We start from the raw sequence: 22,851 nt of genomic DNA on the forward strand, positions 1-22,851 counted from the left end.
AGTATAGGTTGCTGGTCTATTGAAACATTTTAAGTAGCTATTTTACTAGAAAGACTCTATTATTCTTGGAACACGTCCATGACTGAATACAGCATGTATTACTCTTGCCCATCACTTAGTGCTTTCTGTGTTTTCAGTCATCACTTCCAAATATATGTAGCTTTGCGGAATCCTACTTGAATAATGTCTACCTAGCCCATGACTTAAGATAAAGGATGCATTGTCCTTAAAGGATGAGGTCTATTTATAGATTTTGTGAAATATGTTAATGACGGAAAAAGTTGAAGCTCCTAGATCACAATGCAAAATCTGTATCAAGCATTCCCCCCACTTACAATTTGGCATTTATAATACCATTTTTTAAAATGTGCAAGCCAATGTGAAACTGTTATGCCTGCAGCACCTACAGCATTCTACTAGAGTCAGACCATTGAAGGTTAGAATTAGGAAACAGCTGTCAGATTCAGCGAAATGATGGAACCGAAAAAGTTAAGACTTATTTAAGAAGAAGCAATTAATGAAAATGGAAGGATACCCGATGATCTTCCTATTGACTGGTTATTATTGGTTATGTATATTTAAATGGTTTCTGCAGGACTAAAATATTCATGACCTATTGATGACCACAGTGATGATATGTGGAGGTTCTGGATGTCAAGTGAATGTCAAGCTAATATTTTAGTCCTGGAAAACCACTTTAAGCTAAGACTCCATATAACAGGCTGAAGTAAAAAAGAGCTGTGACAAGAACTGTAGTGGCAATGCATCATGTTTTTTTCCCACAGTGCTTTCTGTTTCCATTATACCTCTAGAGAATTTGCCGGCGTTTCCGTAAGTATAATTGACATGCTGTGATTTCCAAAACCAGTACCGCTGCTGCAATTGGCCTGACCTTTTGAGTTGGGCAGAGCAATTTCTTTATAGTCTTCGAATCTCTGTTTGAGTGGTATTGCCAACTTAGTGCACCTATACACTCATTATACGTGATTGTTGTTCTCAGCAGATGGATATCTGCTTAGTTGTCTCCACTCCTGAGGATATTCTATATAATTGAAACATGCAGGTTTAGGCTGGGTTGGTACGTAATGTGGCAGGTTTAGGCCGGGTTGGCACGTAATGTGGCACGTAGACGCCGCAGGAGCTTTTGCGGGCCGTATACGCTCCCATTGATTTCAATGGGAGCCAGGACCATATACGCGGCACTATTTTGCGGCCGCCGCAAAATCATGGCCGCAAAATAGCGCCGCATATACAGTCCCAGCTCCCATTGAAATAAATGGGAGCGTACACGACCCGCAAAAGCTCCCGCGGCGTCTACGTGTCACATTACGTGCCAAAAGACATTGTGTGAACCCGGCCTTAGTGTTGAGTCTTGGGACTAGTACAGAGAGGTATTAACCTTGAGTGTAATGTGGCACAGCTGGTCTGGCATAGTGCTCTTGTCACTGCTCTAGTCCTCGGTAAATACTCAGCTCCCCAGGCTCAATGTGTCAACACGTTGTGAGTGCAACACGCCTTATTATACCACTCTCTTGTAGTACATGGCCTTTTAATTTTCCTTTTTTCTTTGGATCATGTTTGGGACACACTATCGGTGCATATTTATTCAACAATTTTATTGAGACTTTAATAAAAGTTATGTTTTATCTACATGATCAGTGAATTTGTGTATAAGTGCTATGTTTGAATAGTATCAAACAGATGTATGAAATAAATTAGTTTATTTAGAAATACAAAATAGACATAAGCAGACAAAATGAGTGAACTGCAAAGCAAAGTAGGCAGGTGGACAATAGCAAGGGAACTCACCCTGACTAAGCCTGTCTAGTGCCAGAGTTTTCCTCTAATAAGAGGACGCCTCACTAAATACTGTACTTAAATAAAGACCCTCGGAATACACCCTAGCAGAGACTCAGGGATAAAGTACTCATACACCAACAAACACCAACCCAGAGACGGTAAGCAAAACAGTAGACAGACAAGGCCAAGTTTCAGAACTAAACAAACAAGAGAAGTTCAGGTCACAGATCACAAGCTGATCACAAGAGTATAACCAGCAAAGGACTGGAGCACGTCCCCTGCTTATATAGCACACCAGAGGATGGGGAAGAACCCACAGGAAAAAACCCCTTCCAAACCACAGTCTGCTGACAGACAAAGGTTAACCCTTGCCAGCCTTGGATAATAAGCATATGTAGGTTATTCATATAAAGTATCAGTATTAAACTCGGCGATCACACATCATGGTGCACTAACATAACTTTAGTGAGCCTAGCCAACTACCTTCTATTTATCAGGATGTACTAACTAAGGATCAGGCATGTTCAAATTCCTTTGTTCTCACAATAGCTATATAAACCATTGTCCAAAGAAGTCTGGCAGTGACTTACCCCCCTCTCTTCAATAACAATAAATGCATGCTCAGCCAAACCATGTTTTTAGAAATTAGGTAGAATAGCTGTTGGACAAATCTGCGTTTCACCCACAGCTATTGATGGTGTGCAGCTTCACAACTGTATAAATTGTCAGCCCTGCATTATACAATTTTTCTTGCATATCTAAAAGTATGCCCCAACAGCTGATCTGTAGGGGGTTTGTGTGTCGGACCTCCACAGATAACATATTGATGACCTCTGTTGTAGATGGACAGAATCAAGGGTGTGAGTAGCTACTGAATGATGTGGCACTTCATACTCCATACGACAATCCTAGCATGATGTTATGATTATATTACACAAGTCACACAAGTGGAAGCAGGCCAAACAAGGTTTTATTTAGTAGTTACAGTAATTTCCTTGGTGTGCGCTCAATTTTTTATTTTTTTTTAGAAAATATTTTATTAGGCTTTCGAAAACAAAAAGGAAAACAAAGTACATAAATATCCTGATGAATGCAAGGAAAACAGAGGCCACACAAAGCTGCAAATGTAAGTGTCCAGAAAGAAAGTTCACACGGGGTTTTTTGGTCAGGATTTTGAGGCCGTATCTGCCTCAAAATCCCAACCAAAAAGACGGCTCCCATTGAAATCAATGGAAGCCATTCAGTTGTTTTTTCCGGGAGCCAGAACAAAACAAAAAAGAATGCTCATTCTAAAGATACTCCCTCCTGACTAGGCCCATTCATTTGGGCCTAATCTGGAGCAGAGTGCCTGACTGGATGCAGTCGCAGCCACCCGTATTTTGGACCGGAACCTGAGACGGCCTCCGCCTCAGGTTCCGGTCCAAAAAAAACCCCATGTGAACTTTCCCTTATAGTCTTAGAACATCCACAGATACCAATAGTAAACATTAAGTAAAGGGTAAAAACACAATAGGTACTATGGCAATGAAGTATAATTAAACAAAAAGTATAAAAAAAAACCCTGCAGGAACTTGAACCAAGGGTCCCTTCACAGCTTGCATGAACCCACCAACTCCTGCATACATCCTCACATGCCCAGTTTTGTACCCTCAGCTTCTCCAATGTCCTCTTTATTTTTGGAGTTTCACTATATTGTCTTTTACAGTAAGCTACAATAAAGATTTTTGTTTTCAGAGTGAAAAACTTTGTCTCCATCATCCTTATTTCTCTTCATGTGAAGTCTTTCTATTGGAAACAATATCTTAAGCTGGTAAATTTGATCTGGGTTCTTAATGTTCAATGTTTACATTCTGATATAAATACAATATAAAAACAGTTAGACAGATTAAATTATAAGCCACAATCTAGAACAGTATTGTAGGAATTGGAAATAAGTGATTATGAGTTTTACTGGTTCATGGTTTTCTGTTATTTTCTATTATTACTAATCTGTTTTATTTTAATATATATTGATGTTTCTGGTTCGTTTGATCTGTGAAATACATTAAAGGCATACAGGAGCCCATGTACAATTATCCACGGACAAGTACGATATCTAGAATCTTGTTTCATTTCTTCCCTAAAAAAAAAAAAACAACAATAAGAAAATGAAAATGATCAAATTGAATAAAAGTAGCAATGATTCACTGATAAGAATCCATACTTTTCCATGGTGAATAGTTTTTCTCTAATCTATAATGGGTGACTTTGCTCAATAAAGGTGGATTTTGCTCATCATCCCAAATGCACATCACAATAATTAGACAACACCAGACAGCACAAGTCCATTGAGCCCATTTACTGTTTGAGGCAAAAGCCCCACTCACCCCTGAACACAACCCAATACATACATACAACTGAAGAACCAAGCCTAATACATAAATGTTGTATCAGAACAGATCAAATGGTATAAATATGGTCCCAAAACTGTTTGAAAAATACGTAAGAAAGTGCTAGTGCAAATATAGGATGCAGTGGCGTAACTAGGAATGGCGGAGCCCCGTGGCGAGCTTTTGACATGGCCCCCAACCCCCCCGACCGACACAGGAGACCTCGACCGACTCCCTCCTACGCATTCCTGTGCGTTCTATTATGCCCCATACTGGCCCCTTCACACAGTATTATCCCCCATAGTGGCCACTGCACACAGTATTATCCCCCATAGTGGCCCCTGCACACAGTATTATCCCCAATAGTGGCCCCTGCACACAGTATTATCTCCCTTAGTGGCCCCTGCAAACAGTATTATCCCCAACAGTGGCCCCTGCACACAATATTATCCCCCATAGTGGCCCCTGCAAACAGTATTATGTCCCATAGTGGCCCCTGCACCCAGTATTATGACCCACTGCGGACACCCATAAACAATTATTATACTCTGGGGTCTTTTCAGACTCCAGAGTATAATAATCGGAGACCCGGGGGAATAAAACATAAAAAACTACTGTTTCTTACCTGTCCCCGGCTCCTACGCTGTCTTCTCCGCTGCCGTCCCTCATCAATAACGTCGGACGTCACATGACCCAGGACAGAGGCCGGGTTCATGTGACGTCAGAGACGTCAGTCACCTAGGAAGGAGGCCTGGCCAGGATCGTGGAGAGGTAAGTGACAGTGTTTTTTCCGTTCCCTTACCTCTCCCGGTCCACCAATCATTATACTCGGAGGTCCGAAAAGACCCCCGAGTATAATGATAGCAGCAGTAGCGGCTGTCACCGGGACCCTAATGTCCTGGGCCCTGTGGCAGCTGCCTCTGCTGCTATGGCGGTAGTTACGCCACTGATAGGATGTGTATAGATGTCACACTATAATGGAAATAAACAGCAATTTTTAAAGTTTTTTTTTTTTTTTTTTTGTTAAAGGCAAAAAAATGTGTGAAGTTTGCAATCCTAAGAACACCATCCCAACTGTGAAACACGGGGTAGCAGCATCATGTTGTGGAGTTGTCTCGCTGCAGGAGGGACTGGTGCACTTCACAAACTAGATGGCATCATGAAGAAATAACATTATGTGATACTGAATACTGGAGCAGCATCTTAAGACATCAGCAAGGAAGTAAAAGCTTGGATGCAAATAGATATTCCAAATGGACAATGACCCGAAGCATACTGCCAAACTGGTTACAAAGTGGCTTAAGGGTAACAAAGTCAATGTTTTGGAGTGGCCATCACAAAGCCCAGATCTCAATCCTATTAAAAAGGTATGGGCAAAGCTAAAAAGGCAGGTGCGAACAAGGCAGCCTACAACCATGGCTCAGGTACACCAGTTCTTTCAGGAGGAATGAGCCCAAATTCCGACCAACTATTGTGAGAAGTTTGTGGAAGGATATCCAAAATGTTTGACCACAGTCATACAGTTTAACAGCAATGGTACCAAATACTAATGAAATGTATGTAAACTTTTGACTTTGCAGCAAAGTAATAAACATGCCTTGAAAAATTCTCTCTCTCTCTCAATACTCAAATATAAATAATTTTGGTAAGGTTATTCTGATTTCATGTCATATAATGAGAAAAACATGCATATGTGCCTTTTTATATAGTGCACATAAACTTCTGGTTTCAACTGTATAGTCACACACAGCATACATATATTCAACCCCCCAAAATTGGGATGAACGGAAACCTAATCCCCTTAAAAAAAAAGCAGTTATCCGCGGAAACCTGCAGACCCCATTGAATAAAGTATGGTGATATCAGATTTCCAAATCACTGCATGCTTGTTTTCTTCATACCCTATTTGCACATGCAGAGTGGCTGGGCAGCATTATTACACATCATCAGACACCCTTGTTGAACCTACTTGTGATTGAAACTGTGTCACTTTTGACCTTTATGCTGCTCAGCAGTCCTGCTCTTACGAGTGACAGAAGGATGTACCTGCACAGTACTCTACTACTTTTAGATAAATATGGTATGTGTTGCCTATTTCTCTTTTGTAGTAGAGAAAAGACAATGCTCATGGTGCGGTCAGCATGGGTTATAGTAAGTCAATAGTACATTTTCAATTAAAGCTGTTGTCCAGGATAAAAAAAAAAAAACATAGCTACTAGAGATGAGCGAACACTAAAATGTTCGAGGTTCGAAATTCGATTCGAACAGCCGCTCACTGTTCGAGTGTTCGAATGGGTTTCGAACCCCATTATAGTCTATGGGGAACATAAACTCGTTAAGGGGGAAACCCAAATTCGTGTCTGGAGGGTCACCAAGTCCACTATGACACCCCAGGAAATGATACCAACACCCTGGAATGACACTGGGACAGCAGGGGAAGCATGTCTGGGGGCATAAAAGTCACTTTATTTCATGGAAATCCCTGTCAGTTTGCGATTTTCGCAAGCTAACTTTTCCCCATAGAAATGCATTGGCCAGTGCTGATTGGCCAGAGTACGGAACTCGACCAATCAGCGCTGGCTCTGCTGGAGGAGGCGGAGTCTAAGATAGCTCCACACCAGTCTCCATTCAGGTCCGACCTTAGACTCCGCCTCCTCCGGCAGAGCCAGCGCTGATTGGCCGAAGGCTGGCCAATGCATTCCTATGCGAATGCAGACTTAGCAGTGCTGAGTCAGTTTTGCTCAACTACACATCTGATGCACACTCGGCACTGCTACATCAGATGTAGCAATCTGATGTAGCAGAGCCGAGGGTGCACTAGAACCCCTGTGCAAACTCAGTTCACGCTAATAGAATGCATTGGCCAGCGCTGATTGGCCAATGCATTCTATTAGCCCGATGAAGTAGAGCTGAATGTGTGTGCTAAGCACACACATTCAGCACTGCTTCATCAAGCCAATACAATGCATTAGCCAGTGCTGATTGGCCAGAGTACGGAATTCGGCCAATCAGCGCTGGCCAATGCATTCTATTAGCCCGATGAAGTAGAGCTGAATGTGTGTGCTAAGCACACACATTCAGCACTGCTTCATCAAGCCAATACAATGCATTAGCCAGTGCTGATTGGCCAGAGTACGGAATTCGGCCAATCAGCGCTGGCTCTGCTGGAGGAGGCGGAGTCTAAGGTCGCTCCACACCAGTCTCCATTCAGGTCCGACCTTAGACTCCGCCTCCTCCGGCAGAGCCAGCGCTGATTGGCCGAAGGCTGGCCAATGCATTCCTATGCGAATGCAGACTTAGCAGTGCTGAGTCAGTTTTGCTCAACTACACATCTGATGCACACTCGGCACTGCTACATCAGATGTAGCAATCTGATGTAGCAGAGCCGAGGGTGCACTAGAACCCCTGTGCAAACTCAGTTCACGCTAATAGAATGCATTGGCCAGCGCTGATTGGCCAATGCATTCTATTAGCCCGATGAAGTAGAGCTGAATGTGTGTGCTAAGCACACACATTCAGCACTGCTTCATCAAGCCAATACAATGCATTAGCCAGTGCTGATTGGCCAGAGTACGGAATTCGGCCAATCAGCGCTGGCCAATGCATTCTATTAGCCCGATGAAGTAGAGCTGAATGTGTGTGCTAAGCACACACATTCAGCTCTACTTCATCGGGCTAATAGAATGCATTGGCCAGCGCTGATTGGCCAGAGTACGGAACTCGACCAATCAGCGCTGGCTCTGCTGGAGGAGGCGGAGTCTAAGGTCGGACCTGAATGGAGACTGGTGTGGAGCGATCTTAGACTCCGCCTCCTCCAGCAGAGCCAGCGCTGATTGGCCGAATTCCGTACTCTGGCCAATCAGCACTGGCTAATGCATTGTATTGGCGTGATGAAGCAGTGCTGAATGTGTGTGCTTAGCACACACATTCAGCTCTACTTCATCGGGCTAATAGAATGCATTGGCCAGCGCTGATTGGCCGAATTCCGTACTCTGGCCAATCAGTGCTGGCCAATGCATTCTATTAGCTTGATGAAGCAGAGTGTGCACAAGGGTTCAAGCGCACCCTCGGCTCTGATGTAGGAGAGCCGAGGGTGCACTTGAACCCTTGTGCACCCTCAGCTCTGCTACATCAGAGCCGAGGGTGCGCTTGAACCCTTGTGCACACTCTGCTTCATCAAGCTAATAGAATGCATTGGCCAGCGCTGATTGGCCAATGTATTCTATTAGCCTGATGAAGTAGAGCTGAATGTGTGTGCTAAGCACACACATTCAGCTCTACTTCATCGGGCTAATAGAATGCATTGGCCAGCGCTGATTGGCCAGAGTACGGAACTCGACCAATCAGCGCTGGCTCTGCTGGAGGAGGCGGAGTCTAAGATCGCTCCACACCAGTCTCCATTCAGGTCCGACCTTAGACTCCGCCTCCTCCAGCAGAGCCAGCGCTGATTGGCCGAATTCCGTACTCTGGCCAATCAGCACTGGCTAATGCATTGTATTGGCTTGATGAAGCAGTGCTGAATGTGTGTGCTTAGCACACACATTCAGCTCTACTTCATCGGGCTAATAGAATGCATTGGCCAATCAGCGCTGGCCAATGCATTCTATTAGCGTGAACTGAGTTTGCACAGGGGTTCTAGTGCACCCTCGGCTCTGCTACATCAGATTGCTACATCTGATGTAGCAGTGCCGAGTGTGCATCAGATGTGTAGTTGAGCAAAACTGACTCAGCACTGCTAAGTATGCATTCGCATAGGAATGCATTGGCCAGCCTTCGGCCAATCAGCGCTGGCTCTGCCGGAGGAGGCGGAGTCTAAGGTCGGACCTGAATGGAGACTGGTGTGGAGCGACCTTAGACTCCGCCTCCTCCAGCAGAGCCAGCGCTGATTGGCCGAATTCCGTACTCTGGCCAATCAGCACTGGCTAATGCATTGTATTGGCTTGATGAAGCAGTGCTGAATGTGTGTGCTTAGCACACACATTCAGCTCTACTTCATCGGGCTAATAGAATGCATTGGCCAATCAGCGCTGGCCAATGCATTCTATTAGCGTGAACTGAGTTTGCACAGGGGTTCTAGTGCACCCTCGGCTCTGCTACATCAGATTGCTACATCTGATGTAGCAGTGCCGAGTGTGCATCAGATGTGTAGTTGAGCAAAACTGACTCAGCACTGCTAAGTCTCTGCATTCGCATAGGAATGCATTGGCCAGCCTTCGGCCAATCAGCGCTGGCTCTGCCGGAGGAGGCGGAGTCTAAGGTCGGACCTGAATGGAGACTGGTGTGGAGCGATCTTAGACTCCGCCTCCTCCAGCAGAGCCAGCGCTGATTGGTCGAGTTCCGTACTCTGGCCAATCAGCGCTGGCCAATGCATTCTATTAGCCCGATGAAGTAGAGCTGAATGTGTGTGCTTAGCACACACATTCAGCTCTACTTCATCAGGCTAATAGAATACATTGGCCAATCAGCGCTGGCCAATGCATTCTATTAGCTTGATGAAGCAGAGTGTGCACAAGGGTTCAAGCGCACCCTCGGCTCTGATGTAGCAGAGCTGAGGGTGCACAAGGGTTCAAGTGCACCCTCGGCTCTCCTACATCAGAGCCGAGGGTGCGCTTGAACCCTTGTGCAGCCTCGGCTCTGCTACATCAGAGCCGAGGGTGCGCTTGAACCCTTGTGCACACTCTGCTTCATCAAGCTAATAGAATGCATTGGCCAGCACTGATTGGCCAGAGTACGGAATTCGGCCAATCAGCGCTGGCCAATGCATCCCTATGGGAAAAAGTTTATCTCACAAAAATCACAATTACACACCCGATAGAGCCCCAAAAAGTTATTTTTAATAACATTCCCCCCTAAATAAAGGTTATCCCTAGCTATCCCTGCCTGTACAGCTATCCCTGTCTCATAGTCACAAAGTTCACATTCTCATATGACCCGGATTTGAAATCCACTATTCGTCTAAAATGGAGGTCACCTGATTTCGGCAGCCAATGACTTTTTCCAATTTTTTTCAATGCCCCCAGTGTCGTAGTTCCTGTCCCACCTCCCCTGCGCTGTTATTGGTGCAAAAAAGGCGCCAGGGAAGGTGGGAGGGGAATCGAATTTTGGCGCACTTTACCACGTGGTGTTCGATTCGATTCGAACATGGCGAACACCCTGATATCCGATCGAACATGTGTTCGATAGAACACTGTTCGCTCATCTCTAATAGCTACTTTCTTCTCTATATATTGCCACACTGGACATCACTATTCACTTCACTGGGGCTGAGTTACAATACTAGATGCAATCCATAGACAGATGTGGTACTGTGTGAGCCATTCCTTTATTTTTTTTCCAATCCTGACAATTTATTCGAAGTTGGTTATTATCCTTAAAATAAATTTTCACTCTTGAATTTCTTAATATAGTATTTTATATAGTATAGTATTCTATTCAATATATTATATAGTATAGTATTCTATTCAATACATTATATAGAATAGTATTCTATTCAATATATTATATAGTATAGTATTCTATTCTATATTTTATATAGTATAGTATTCTATTCAATATATTATATAGTATAGTATTCTATTCTATATTTTATATAGTATAGTATTCTATTCAAAATATTATATAGTATAGTATTCTATTCTGTTCTATTCTATTGTTTCCCCACTAGAATGTATTTCAGTGTAAACAAAGACCTTGACCCTATAGGGAAAGCAATGCTACTAGATTACAGCGGGTGATATTTTGCTAGTCTTTAATAATCACATCATTTATGATGACATAAAAATAATTGTCAGCAGCACATCCCTTGCACAATGTGCCGCCAACGACGATGGAAAATCTGTGAGAGGAAGGGGATGAATGATTGTATAAAATTGACTTTTCTAAAAAAACAAGAAAACCTCATGACAATTGCTGCATAGAATTAGCCAGGCAGCCGATCGTCACAACTTGATCGTCACAGGTCATTTATCTATTTATTTCATAGGACCCTTATATAATGTATCAAACTCACCCTTAATCCACCGTTTTGTATACCATCTCCAATTATATCGTAATGATTGTCTGTTTCCTACAGTAAAAAAAAGAAAAAATAACCATAAGAGTAAATGTATAATCTGTATAGTCGAATTTACTGTGAGTTCAAAATTTACTGGAGATTTATCAAGAAATGAAAATTTAATCTGTGTAGCCACTCTGCTTCCATCACCACTTGCTCTGACCTACTGACAACTTTTAGGCTGAAGCCTCACGTTGCGGAAACGCAGCTTTTTTTTTGTTGTGGATTTTGCTGCGGTTTATTGAGCTAAAGCCAGGAATAACACCAAAACATATGGAAAATATATAGGAAGTTCTTATACTTCTTCCTTCTGATGAATCCACTCTTGGCTTTGGATCAAAAAACTCAGCAAAATCTGCAACAAAAAAAAAAAGCTGCGTTTCTGTACAAAGTGCTGGTAAACACCTTCAGGTATGTAACGGACAGCAGATTGTGAATACACTGTCACCTAACCAGTATGGCTTTGGAACTCTCCCAGGGGCATTGTCTAAGTAGCCTTCCCAGTATTCACCCTAAGGTTAAGGACCTACAATGCGGTGGATACGCATCATGGTTTTTCCTGCACACAATTGTTTCAATTTACCTGTAAAGAAACCGCCAGCGTTTCCGTAGGTAAAATTGACATGCTGATTTTTTTCAAACCGCTTTCAAGAAAATATACACACTTTCAAAAAAACTGAAGGTGATCTCTGAGAAATACCTTTCCCCATATAATAATGAGGATCTATAATCTGCTGTAAAGTAACCAAAACGCCCTGGATAACCAAAAAGTTTCAATACCACAAAACAGCAATAGTAGCACCCATTAATTCAATCTGTAAAACTAAACAATATGCAAATTGGATAAAAACACCTAATATAAAAAAGGAGCAAAACAGAAGTTATCCTGTGGCCAGCAATAAGGGAAAAACCCACTGGGTAACTTTTGTTTTGTTCCTTTTTTGTTATTAGATGCCTTATTTTTGCGTGGTTATTAATCCTATTTGCGTACTGTTTTTTTCGGATTGAATTTAGGATCACCACAATTGCTGTTGATTGATAGTGAAATTTTTTTGGGTTATCCAGTGATTTTTAGCATATTTCATACCATAGCAGCATATAGATCCTTATTATTAGATGGGTGTTTTGGACTGATTATGTGAGTTGTTTTAAGAGTTTTTAAACTTTTTGTGTCTCTTTGTTAAATAAACTTAATATTACTTTGAATTTATTTGGTGTGTGTCTTATGAAATACGCCCTGTGATGATTTTACGATACACTGTAACAAAATGTCTATCTTGTATGTGTGTACGTGCAACCATTCAGTGGTTGTGTTGTGAGTTCCAGTCTCTCAATAGTTTTGCTAGAATGTCAGAACATTGGATTAAACATGTTTCATGAGAAATCGGAGTCCTAAACTGAATTTGAGGTAAGGTAAAGATTGGTCACATCTGTATGAGTTTGTCATAAGACATAGAAGCCTTTCAGTACTCATTGGCTGTGTAGTATTCATGAAGAGCACACTAAATAGAAAATGAATACCAATATTGTGACCTATTGTGTTAGCAATAATGGAGGTTACCTTGTGTAGGTCCATATTTAAAGTGTGTTCCATGCCTTTTTTCTCCAGTACATGTAGAACTGCATCATGGACAGTGAGGAACAGAATTGATGTTTTAATGTTGTCATCAAAAAATGAACTTCTCTTTAGCTTCTCCACCACAGAATCTATTGGATACAAATGAACCACAGGTCATAAGTCAAGTGAATTGACTAATATTTACTTCATTTTCTTCTACTGAATCAGATTTATAGTACAGCTTTTGGGAAATCTGGAAAAAAACATCGAAGAGACCACCACACAACATATTGTAAAAGAAACAAGGAAACATATTAAAGCTAATAGGCTGTCATTTTCAATGTCACTTTCTACAGTTGTGATTAAAAGGTTAAAGACCTACCTGGCTCACCTAAATTCCCATCCACTGTCTAATAAAGTGGCAATTGGGGTATAGTGGCTCATATGCACCACAGTGCACTAAAAATGCGACAAAATGAGGCACATTTTGTACATGTGGATCAATATTTAGTGTTGACCCTTATCTTTCAGAACTTCTTTTCAAGAATTTTCCATGGCATACTGGGCTAAATCAGTGCTTGGAGTTTGTTGCTATTTCTGAGTTTTTAATTCTCTACCTACTTTTTGAGAATTGACCACTAGATTGAAATCTGAGGAGTTTCCAGGACATAAACCCAAAATTTCAATATTTTATTAATAGAGCCTCTTAGTTATCACTTTAGCCTTGTGATGTGGTGCTCTATTATACTGCTATACATTGCTTGTCACCAAATTGCTCCAGGATCAATGGTAGAGGATGTTGTTTGTTGGCAGAAACCATTTCTCTCCACAAAAAAAACATCAAGTTTAGATTGACATTCTGCAGGAAGTACAGAGATGAGACTGCAGTGCATTGGGGGTAAAGTTATTTTATGTGATGAAGCTCAGTTCAACAGTTTTGGACAGCTGGAAGAATGACTTTCTTGGAGAAAAATATGCAAATCTATTGTTCAGGATGTAATTAGGAGAACAGTGCACTCTGTATGCCACCCTCTAGAGGGCAGCATCCTTAACATCATGCATGACTCAGTTAAAAAGTCTACTGTCATGATGCGGATTTAATTGCCAAATTAGTATTTCTATTACAAAAGGAACAGATTCCCAGCTATGGACAGCGCTGGGATACTGATTTGGCAGAGTGAGAGACTATAGACCAGGGTCAGGGGATAATCGTACACATCAGGGAGAGTGTGTGCCTACATAGGCAGTATGGAGACTTACAAGTCATTATCCCTGCGCTATGCTGAGGAGGCCCAATAGGCCGAAACAGCGAGAAAATTTTACGATCGCGATCGGAATTCCGAACACAATCTTTTTAGGTGGGATCGAGATCGGTGATCATTTCCCACAATGCTTTGCTAGCTAGTCTCCCATTCATTCTAATGGGAGACTAGCTAACATCTCTAGTAGCTACTTACCTGAAGAGATGGCTGGTCCGGTGCCCGGTGTTCTCGTTCTTCTTCGCCTCGCTGCCCCCCGCCTCCCAGGTTAGTGTTTAAAGAGCTAGGAAGAAGGCGGGGCTTGTAGCTTAGGAGATTGTGGGTGGGTACAGGGTGGGGAGCCGTGACGTCTCCTCTCCCAGTACCCGCCCACATTCTCCTAACCCGCCCACACTCTCCTAACCTGGGAGGCAGGGGGCAGCGAGGCGAAGAAGGAGAACACCGGGCACCGGACCAGCCATCTCTTCAGGTAAGTGGACACCAGGGGGGGACTAAGTAGCCAGAGGATTAAAAAAAATCACTACACAGCGTGGATTCTAACAATTAAAGCGTTCAATTGTTAGATTCCATGCTGTATAGTGAATAGGATTGTTTTTAACATCCAATATCCGATTAGTAAAAAAATCCCATTGACTTGCATTGGGATCGGAATTGGGATCGAGATCGGGTTCGAATGAAAAGTGATTGGAAATCGGATTTCAAAATCGATCCTGAAAAGTCAAGATCGGCTCAACCCTATTGATAACCTATACATAACTTATGGAAAAGGTGGCATCCTATAGCATGTTAAAAATCACTATGCTCTTCAATGTAACTCAAGCTATTGATAATATTTGTCTATTGAGACTGCATGGCTATATGCTACATTTTATTCACCCATTTGGAATACAAGTGGCTGAAACAACTGAACACCTACATTCAATAGCAGAAGTGTTCAAACGCTTTTGGCCATACTGTCTGTTGTTATGTTAGTAAAAAGTCATCTTTCATGGCAGCTGCCTCTAGAGGGCAGCATAAGTGCAGGAGAATTCAGGAGGAAACAAAGAAGTGGTTAGGGGGCGTTTACACTACTGTCGGTGTCCGACATGTAGTGTCCGCTCCTAGTGTCCGCTCAAAATCTGTCACGGACACTAGGAGCGGACACTAGCTGTGTCCGTGTCACCTGTCATTCATCTCAATGGGCATCGGGTGCGTTCTTTTGCACTCTGTGCCCGTCCTTTCCTGTCCGCAAGTGAAGATGTCTGACTTCTCAAGAGGACAGAAGAACCCTGCATGCAGATTTTGAGCGGACACTAGGAGCGGACACTACATGTCGGACACCGACGGTAGTGTGAACGCTCCCTAAGTGGTGTCTGCCATGTGATGATGGAGCTGTGAGTCTGTAGGATTTATGTTGGAGCTGTAATGCATTACTTAGGGTATAGTAGGTTCTTTCTACAGAAACACACACACACACACACACACACACACACACACACACACACACACATATATATATATATATATATATATATACAGTATATACAGTCCTATGAAAAAGTTTGGGCACCCCTATTAATCTTAATCATTTTTAGTTCTAAATATTTTGGTGTTTATAACAGCCATTTCAGTTTGATATATCTAATAACTGATGGACACAGTAATATTTCAGAATTGAAATGAGGTTTATTGTACTAACAGAAAATGTGCAATATGCATTAAACCAAAATTTGACCGGTGCAAAAGTATGGGCACCTCAACAGAAAAGTGACATTAATATTTAGTAGATCCTCCTTTTGCAAAGATAACAGCCTCTAGTCGCTTCCTGTAGCTTTTAATCAGTTCCTGGATCCTGGATAAAGGTATTTTGGACAAACAATTCAAGTTCAGTTAAGTTAGATGGTCGCCGAGCATGGACAGCCCGCTTCAAATCATCCCACAGATGTTCAATGATATTCAGGTCTGGGGACTGGGATGGCCATTCCAGAACATTGTAATTGTTCCTCTGCATGAATGCCTGAGGATTTGGAGCGGTGTTTTGGATCATTGTCTTGCTGAAATATCCATCCCCGGCGTAACTTCAACTTCGTCACTGATTCTTGAACATTATTCTCAAGAATCTGCTGATACTGAGTGGAATCCATGCGACTCTCAATTTTAACAAGATTCCCGATGCCGGCATTGGCCACACAGCCCCAAAGCATGATGGAACCTCCACCAAATTTTACAGTGGGTAGCATGTGTTTTTCTTGGAATGCTGTTTCTTTTTGGACGCCATGCATAACGCCTTTTTTTATAACCAAACAACTCAATTTTTGTTTCCAAAATGAAGCTGCCTTGTCCAAATGTGCTTTTTCATACCTCAGGCAACTCTATTTGTGGCGTACGTGCAGAAACGGCTTCTTTCTCATCACTCTCCCATACAGCTTCTATTTGTGCAAAGTGCGCTGTATAGTTGACCGATGCACAGTGACACCATCTGCAGCAAGATGATGCTGCAGCTCTTTGGAGGTGGTCTGTGGATTGTCCTTGACTGTTCTCACCATTCTTCTTCTCTGCCTTTCTGATATTTTTCTTGGCCTGCCACTTCTGGGCTTAACAAGAACTGTCCCTGTGGTCTTCCATTTCCTTACTATGTTCCTCACAGTGGAAACTGACAGGTTAAATCTCTGAGACAACTTTTTGTATCCTTCCCCTGAACAACTATGTTGAACAATCTTTGTTTTCAGATCATTTGAGAGTTGTTTTGAGTAGCCCATGATGCTACTCTTCAGAGGAGATTCAAATAGGAGATCAACTTGCAATTGGCCACCTTAAATACCTTTTCTTATGATTGGATACATCTGGCTATGAAGTTCAAAGCTCACTGAGGTTACAAAACCAATTTTGTGCTTCAGTAAGTCAGTAAAAAGTAGTGGGGAATTCAAATCAATAAAATGATAAGGGTGCCCATACTTTTGCACCGGTCAAATTTTGGTTTAATGCATATTGCACATTACAATTATACAACTGTTAGTACAATAAACCTCATTTCAATCCTGAAATATTACTGTGTCCATCAGTTATTAGATATATCAAACTGAAATGGCTGTTGCAAACACCAAAATATTTAAAACAAAAAATGATTAAGATTAATAGGGGTGCCCAAACTTTTTCATAGGACTGTATATATATATATATATATATATATATATATATATATATATATATATATATATATATGCAGTATATGCTGCAATTTGTTTTGCTCTAAAAATAATGGAAAGCTGACAGAAGGAACCATCTGTTCTTTTTATTGTTTAGTATAGTAGCTATTGAGCCATTTGGGAGTGCGCTGCATCATAACTACCTGACACATGGACAGTCTGTTCCACATGGGACTTGGTCCTGTTCATGGCCACTTAATGAAGCTCCCAACTGGCACTAACTAAGCCTGAATTATTAGGAGATTCTGGCCTCTTAATAATTCATGTGCAGTCTAATTAATGGGAATATACACCAGTTCCTTTAGTGAGTTGTAGTACATTTGTTGGGGCGAAAATCTGCCCCACTCCGCCTTGGTTTCCAATCTGCTCCGCCCATGTAAATGAAATGGTGAGTGGTGCAGAAAGAGTGAAGCGGCACATCTATGTAGCACAGAAGGCTCTGTGCCACAACTATACCCATCAACATCAGTTTCCTGGCATAGTTTCTAGTACGAGGACAAGGTTTGCTAAGGTTTCACATGACTGTCACATAATTATCTAAGATACTTTGGAATTGCTACTGTCCTTTTTATGTGGGCTTTATTATGAGGGCACAAACTATGAATGTGACATCTAGGTGTTATTTTTTGTTTATGGACTAAAACTTTTTATCTTTATAACTTCATCCATGGCTATCAAGGAATATTGTATATCAGAACAAAGTATTGAGATGAATAAAGAATTTTTTCACAGCGATTTAGGTCACGTCACCTTAAGTGCGAACCTGAGGTTGATTGAACTTTTTACAACTAACTGTGTGGTTTCAATAACCTCATGGCCACAATGTGACTCCACCTACTAGCATTACTTCAGGTTTTGTTGGGGAACACTGAAAATTTTGGTTGCACAACAAAAGTCATGGCCATAATTGCTGTGTAGCCTGCCATGTTTGTCATATTCAACATCTACATCCTAAAACACATTTTTTATTTTGGTTGAGATGTACATTAACTGAAGCCTCAGAATAACATAACATTGTGGTCGCTGTGAAGATCTTTTTTTATTTGCCCCTTAGAATATATGTATAAATATAAACTTACAGTCTGCAGCAACAATGTAAGTGTCAACGTCAACCTTGTTAAATTCTTGTAAAATCTGTAAAAAATAATGATCTTGATTACAGAATCCTCCTTAAATCATCATTTCATTATGTGGACTAGTATTTCTGATTTTGGCCAATGTACTTGTACAAATTTACACCCTTCATTTTGTAAGTTTTTAAATGTCTATAGTAAAAACATTGAAGACTTACTAAGCTACATGCGTCAGAATTCAGCCTTAATTTGCTAAAAAAAAAAAAAAGTACCTACATGCTGTGCACAACATTTATTGGATTTTAAGATGTTTTTGAGGAGTGAAAAAAAAAAAGAAACAACGTGTCAAAATTCTAGCGCAAATTACTGTCAAAAGATAAGCCAACAAATCGGTAGAATAAACTTAGATTACACAATCTAAAAATGTACCCAATTTATTATCCAGCATCAGCCCAAATGTGACAAATCTGGTGCATTTTAGCAATGCTTAGTCTAGGTTTACTTACTTTTAATTCTTTGCTGTAGATCAGTAAATCTAACTTATTATTTATGTATTGTTATCAGAAAACTATTGAAAAAAGAACATGTTACTATAGCTAGAAACAGTCTTTAACAAATGAGTGTACACTGAAAATTTGCTGTATCTACAGAATGTGTGATGTGGGTCTACAAGCATTCCTCCAAACAAAAGTTCACAAAATGTACTATACACTTAATCTTAATACCATACTACCCTATAGCACAAGAAATATGAGAGTGCTCTCCTGGAATTTAGCAATATGGGGTGTAGAAGTGGCAGGCTCACCCAGTTCTATTTTCTATATAACTAGACACTAGTATTATATAATTAGTATGTGGTAGATTGGGACCCTGTTACAGATTTTACTTTGGGACCCATGAGCTTTAAGGTATATTTATGAACTCCATACTCAGTAGAGCTCTTTATAGGTATTTAGTTGACTTTAACACGGAAAGAGCCAGGCTCAGACAGCAAAGTATACTCAATGCACTACATACATATTGGCTAGGGTTGAGCGATCTTTTCCAGGTGGGATCGAGGTTTGAGGTTATTTCCCACAATGCTTGGCTACTGGCCAATCATTGTGAGAAAAGCTATAGTATCAGATGAGCGAGTACTATTTGAAACTCCCGTTTCGAATAACACACACCCATAGGAATGAATGGAAGCAGCCGGCACTCAGGGGATTAAACGGACGGATGCTGGCAAAGTCTGCGTGCCAGCCGCTTCCATTCATTCCTATGGATTTACCACAGCCTGCCACTCTTCTGCTTTGTCCCTGTTTTACCGTATACTCAACTCTGCTACATCTGAGATTTCGAACCTCGGACATTTTAGTGTTCGCTCATCTCTAGTGTTTAAATTATAATTTAAACACATTTCTTCCCATGGCCTAAAAATTCATGTTGGTCTCTTTAGCAGATGGCTTATTCTGAGGATATCAAGACATAATACCAGAACAAGCCACAAAAGTGGCATTGAAGGCTATAGTAATATCACATGTAAAACATAACTCTACTTTTGTACTCACCCCTTTCAAAGCTTTCAACCCTGACATATCAATGAATGAGACTGCCCCAAAGTCCAGAATTAAACTATGAAGCTCTATTTTGGGAACGTGGATATTTGGGAGATCTGCATTCCAGTCAATGGCAATGGGAAGATTGTTGGTATTTATAGGTTGGTCCAACTCTTCAATCCTGTTGTTGTCCAGCTCATCTTCATTATCTGAATCGATATAATCATATGCTGTGCAGATATCCCCTTTCTGAAAAATGGCATTTTAAGATAAAATATGAAAATTACTTTTCAAGGTGGAATATTAAAAATGTTTGAAAAGCTAATCAAACAAAAGCATTGGGCTAGATTACCTTGATAACTAGAAAATACTTGTGACTCCTACTTACTTTTGTGACATGTAACTCTCCTTTCTTCACTAACTTTTTTATTTTTCTCAGAGCCTTATTCCGTTTCCGCAGAACCCACAGTGGATTAAATCCCGCCTTGAAATAACAAATTATAGCATACAATAAGAAAGAAAGATAAAACAATATTATATAGAAAGTATAAAGTGGGTGACACACTTACAGCAGCAATGAGTTTATCTTTGAAGAAAGTACTATTTGCAAAAAATATTGGAGATGGGCATCTGAAAATCTTCAGTCCCTTTGGCTCACAGATCTGTGCACAATAACACAATAGATGAGCTGAATGAACAATATGAACACATCCCTGGAAATAAGATTCACTATGACTTACATCACTGTAGTCCTTCCTATTTCTGTAGATGTCTGTCTTTTCAATATTAGCTATCACTGTAAACTTCGGGCTGAAGAAATGGAAAATGTCAAATTGTTACATAAAATTCACAGCAATATAAGACCTTATTTACACATCCTCGGAACTGCTGTCTCTGGGTCAGTGGGAAACAGATGACACACTGATGCCATTTGTTTTTTTATTTCATGAACCCATAGATTTTCATTGGTGTGATAGCACCATGATTCATCAACATTAGTGAAAAAAAATGAATATGTTGCCTTTTTCTGTGGTCATCGAAAAATTGGAAGTCTGAATGAAGACATTGAAATTATTGGACACACATGCTACTGTATATGTGAAATGCAGAAGTGTGAATAAGGGCTCGTTCCCATGATGTAACGCGCCGTGCATTCAGACACGTATACACGTGTCAGATTGTGAACGCTCAAAACAGATGCCATTCATTTCAATGTGTGCTCACGTGCGCTACACATTGAAACCAATGGGTTGAAAAGCCTCCCATTGATTTCAATGTGTAGCGCGCGTGAGCCGGCACACACTGAAATGAATGGCATCTGTTTTGAACGCTCACACTCTGACACGTGTATACGTGTCTGAATGCACGGCGCTTTACATCATGGGAATGAGCCCTAAGGCCTAACACAATTATATTATTTTCTCTCTCATGCCTAAATACTCAATAAATTTCTTTTGTTGAGACTATGCGCTAACTATGGTTGGAGCATGCAGCTTACTGTATATGACTGGAAGGTAACCACCTGTATTGTGCTTTGGTTTTAGCATAATCTTGTGGTCACCTTGCTAGGGACAGTAGTACATCCATTTTTCTTATGAGTTAGTAAAAAAAAAACCTTTAGGCTAAGGCCCTTTGTAACGAGATGTAGCCAAAAATGCGGCTGGAAAAAACACAACAGAAATGCAATGCGTTTTTTTCCACTGCACTTTTCACAAAAAGTCTGCAGAACTTTCCTCTGTGGACTTTCTGTCCCTATTATAACTATGCGGAAATGCCAGCGATTCCGTAGGTATAATTGACAAGCAGAAATTTACAAAAAAGGCAATGGTTTTTCAGCTTTCCACTGAGGATATTTTTCTGCCATGTGTGGATGGGATTACCCAGAGCAAAATTATCTAAATTGCCACATAACAATTACTTACAACTGAACGCGGAACACGACAGTCAGTAGTTCAATTCCTACACCAACAGCAAGCCCAAGATCGAGACCAAGAATTACAGATGCAATAAATGTCAAGACCCACACAAGCTATAAAGAATAATAAGATTGTATATTAAGCATCAATATAAAGCAGTCAAAAATAGGTATATTCTTACTAGTTTACGTAAGATATATATATATATATATATATATATATATATATATATATATATATATATAGTGGTGTTTGTTTTATGGTTTTATATAATATACAATTTTATGCATTGTACTGAGTTGCTATCCTTAGTGCATAAAAATGGAAGATAGACTAGTTAATCTGTAAGGGATAGTTCACACTGAGTTAACACGTGTATACACGTGTCAGAATGTACGTGCTCAAAACAGATCACATTCATTTCAATGGGTCGTTACGGGCATATAACGTGCTTAATTTTGCGCACGCAAAATTACGCACGCAAAATTAGGCGCGTTATATGCCCGTAACGACACATTGAAATTAATGTGATCTGTTTTGAGCGCTCACATTCTGACACGTGCATACGTGCCAGAATGCGAGCGCGTTAACTCAGTGTGAACTAGCCCTAATACTCATCGATATATCTTGAATACTGTAAAAACTCATTACATATAACAAAACATCAATGAAGTGCTTACACAGTCATACTTGTCTCTTCTAAATAGCACTGGGATTTCATTGAACTTCATTAGCATTCCTTTTAAATTCACACAGATTATCGCCGCTAAAACTGACTGAAAAATCATAAAAATGATCATTAATGTGACGAAAGTTACCGAAAGAAAATACAAACCAGTCTTACTGAAAATCTATATGTCTCAATTGTCAGCATTGGAAGTGAAAAACTTTCTCCATTTTTGTGCCTTGTGATATTCAATACATCACCCCTCTAAACATTCTGGCACTATCAGTGCGTTAAAGGGAATGTACGAGTATATATATTTAGTGCCATTAATTGTTGAAGATCGGTCTGCTAGACAACCATATTGGAGACACCATATTGGAGACAAATACATTTTCTCCTGTATTGTCATGGGAGATACATACAGGCTTTCTG

At 40.8% G+C, this 22,851-nt stretch overlaps 1 protein-coding gene across 1 annotated transcript in view; it reads right to left on the reverse strand.

The window, feature by feature from the left end:
- Positions 1-3,213: 3,213 nt before the first annotated feature.
- The window catches only part of LOC142203388 (chloride anion exchanger-like), a 56,833-nt gene continuing 37,195 nt past the window's right edge, over positions 3,214-22,851 (reverse strand). Inside the window, exons 12-21 of the mRNA XM_075274066.1 lie at positions 22,433-22,528; positions 21,759-21,865; positions 20,577-20,646; positions 20,406-20,498; positions 20,225-20,320; positions 19,849-20,085; positions 18,305-18,359; positions 12,785-12,930; positions 11,179-11,235; positions 3,214-3,919 (exon numbers count right to left, since the gene is read on the reverse strand). Coding sequence (XP_075130167.1) covers positions 3,896-3,919; positions 11,179-11,235; positions 12,785-12,930; positions 18,305-18,359; positions 19,849-20,085; positions 20,225-20,320; positions 20,406-20,498; positions 20,577-20,646; positions 21,759-21,865; positions 22,433-22,528 — 981 coding nt within the window. The 3' untranslated portion in view covers positions 3,214-3,895. The remainder of the gene's footprint in view (positions 3,920-11,178; positions 11,236-12,784; positions 12,931-18,304; positions 18,360-19,848; positions 20,086-20,224; positions 20,321-20,405; positions 20,499-20,576; positions 20,647-21,758; positions 21,866-22,432; positions 22,529-22,851) is intronic.

This window comes from Leptodactylus fuscus, chromosome 5 (assembly GCF_031893055.1).
Source record: "Leptodactylus fuscus isolate aLepFus1 chromosome 5, aLepFus1.hap2, whole genome shotgun sequence".
Lineage (NCBI taxonomy): Eukaryota > Metazoa > Chordata > Amphibia > Anura > Leptodactylidae > Leptodactylus > Leptodactylus fuscus.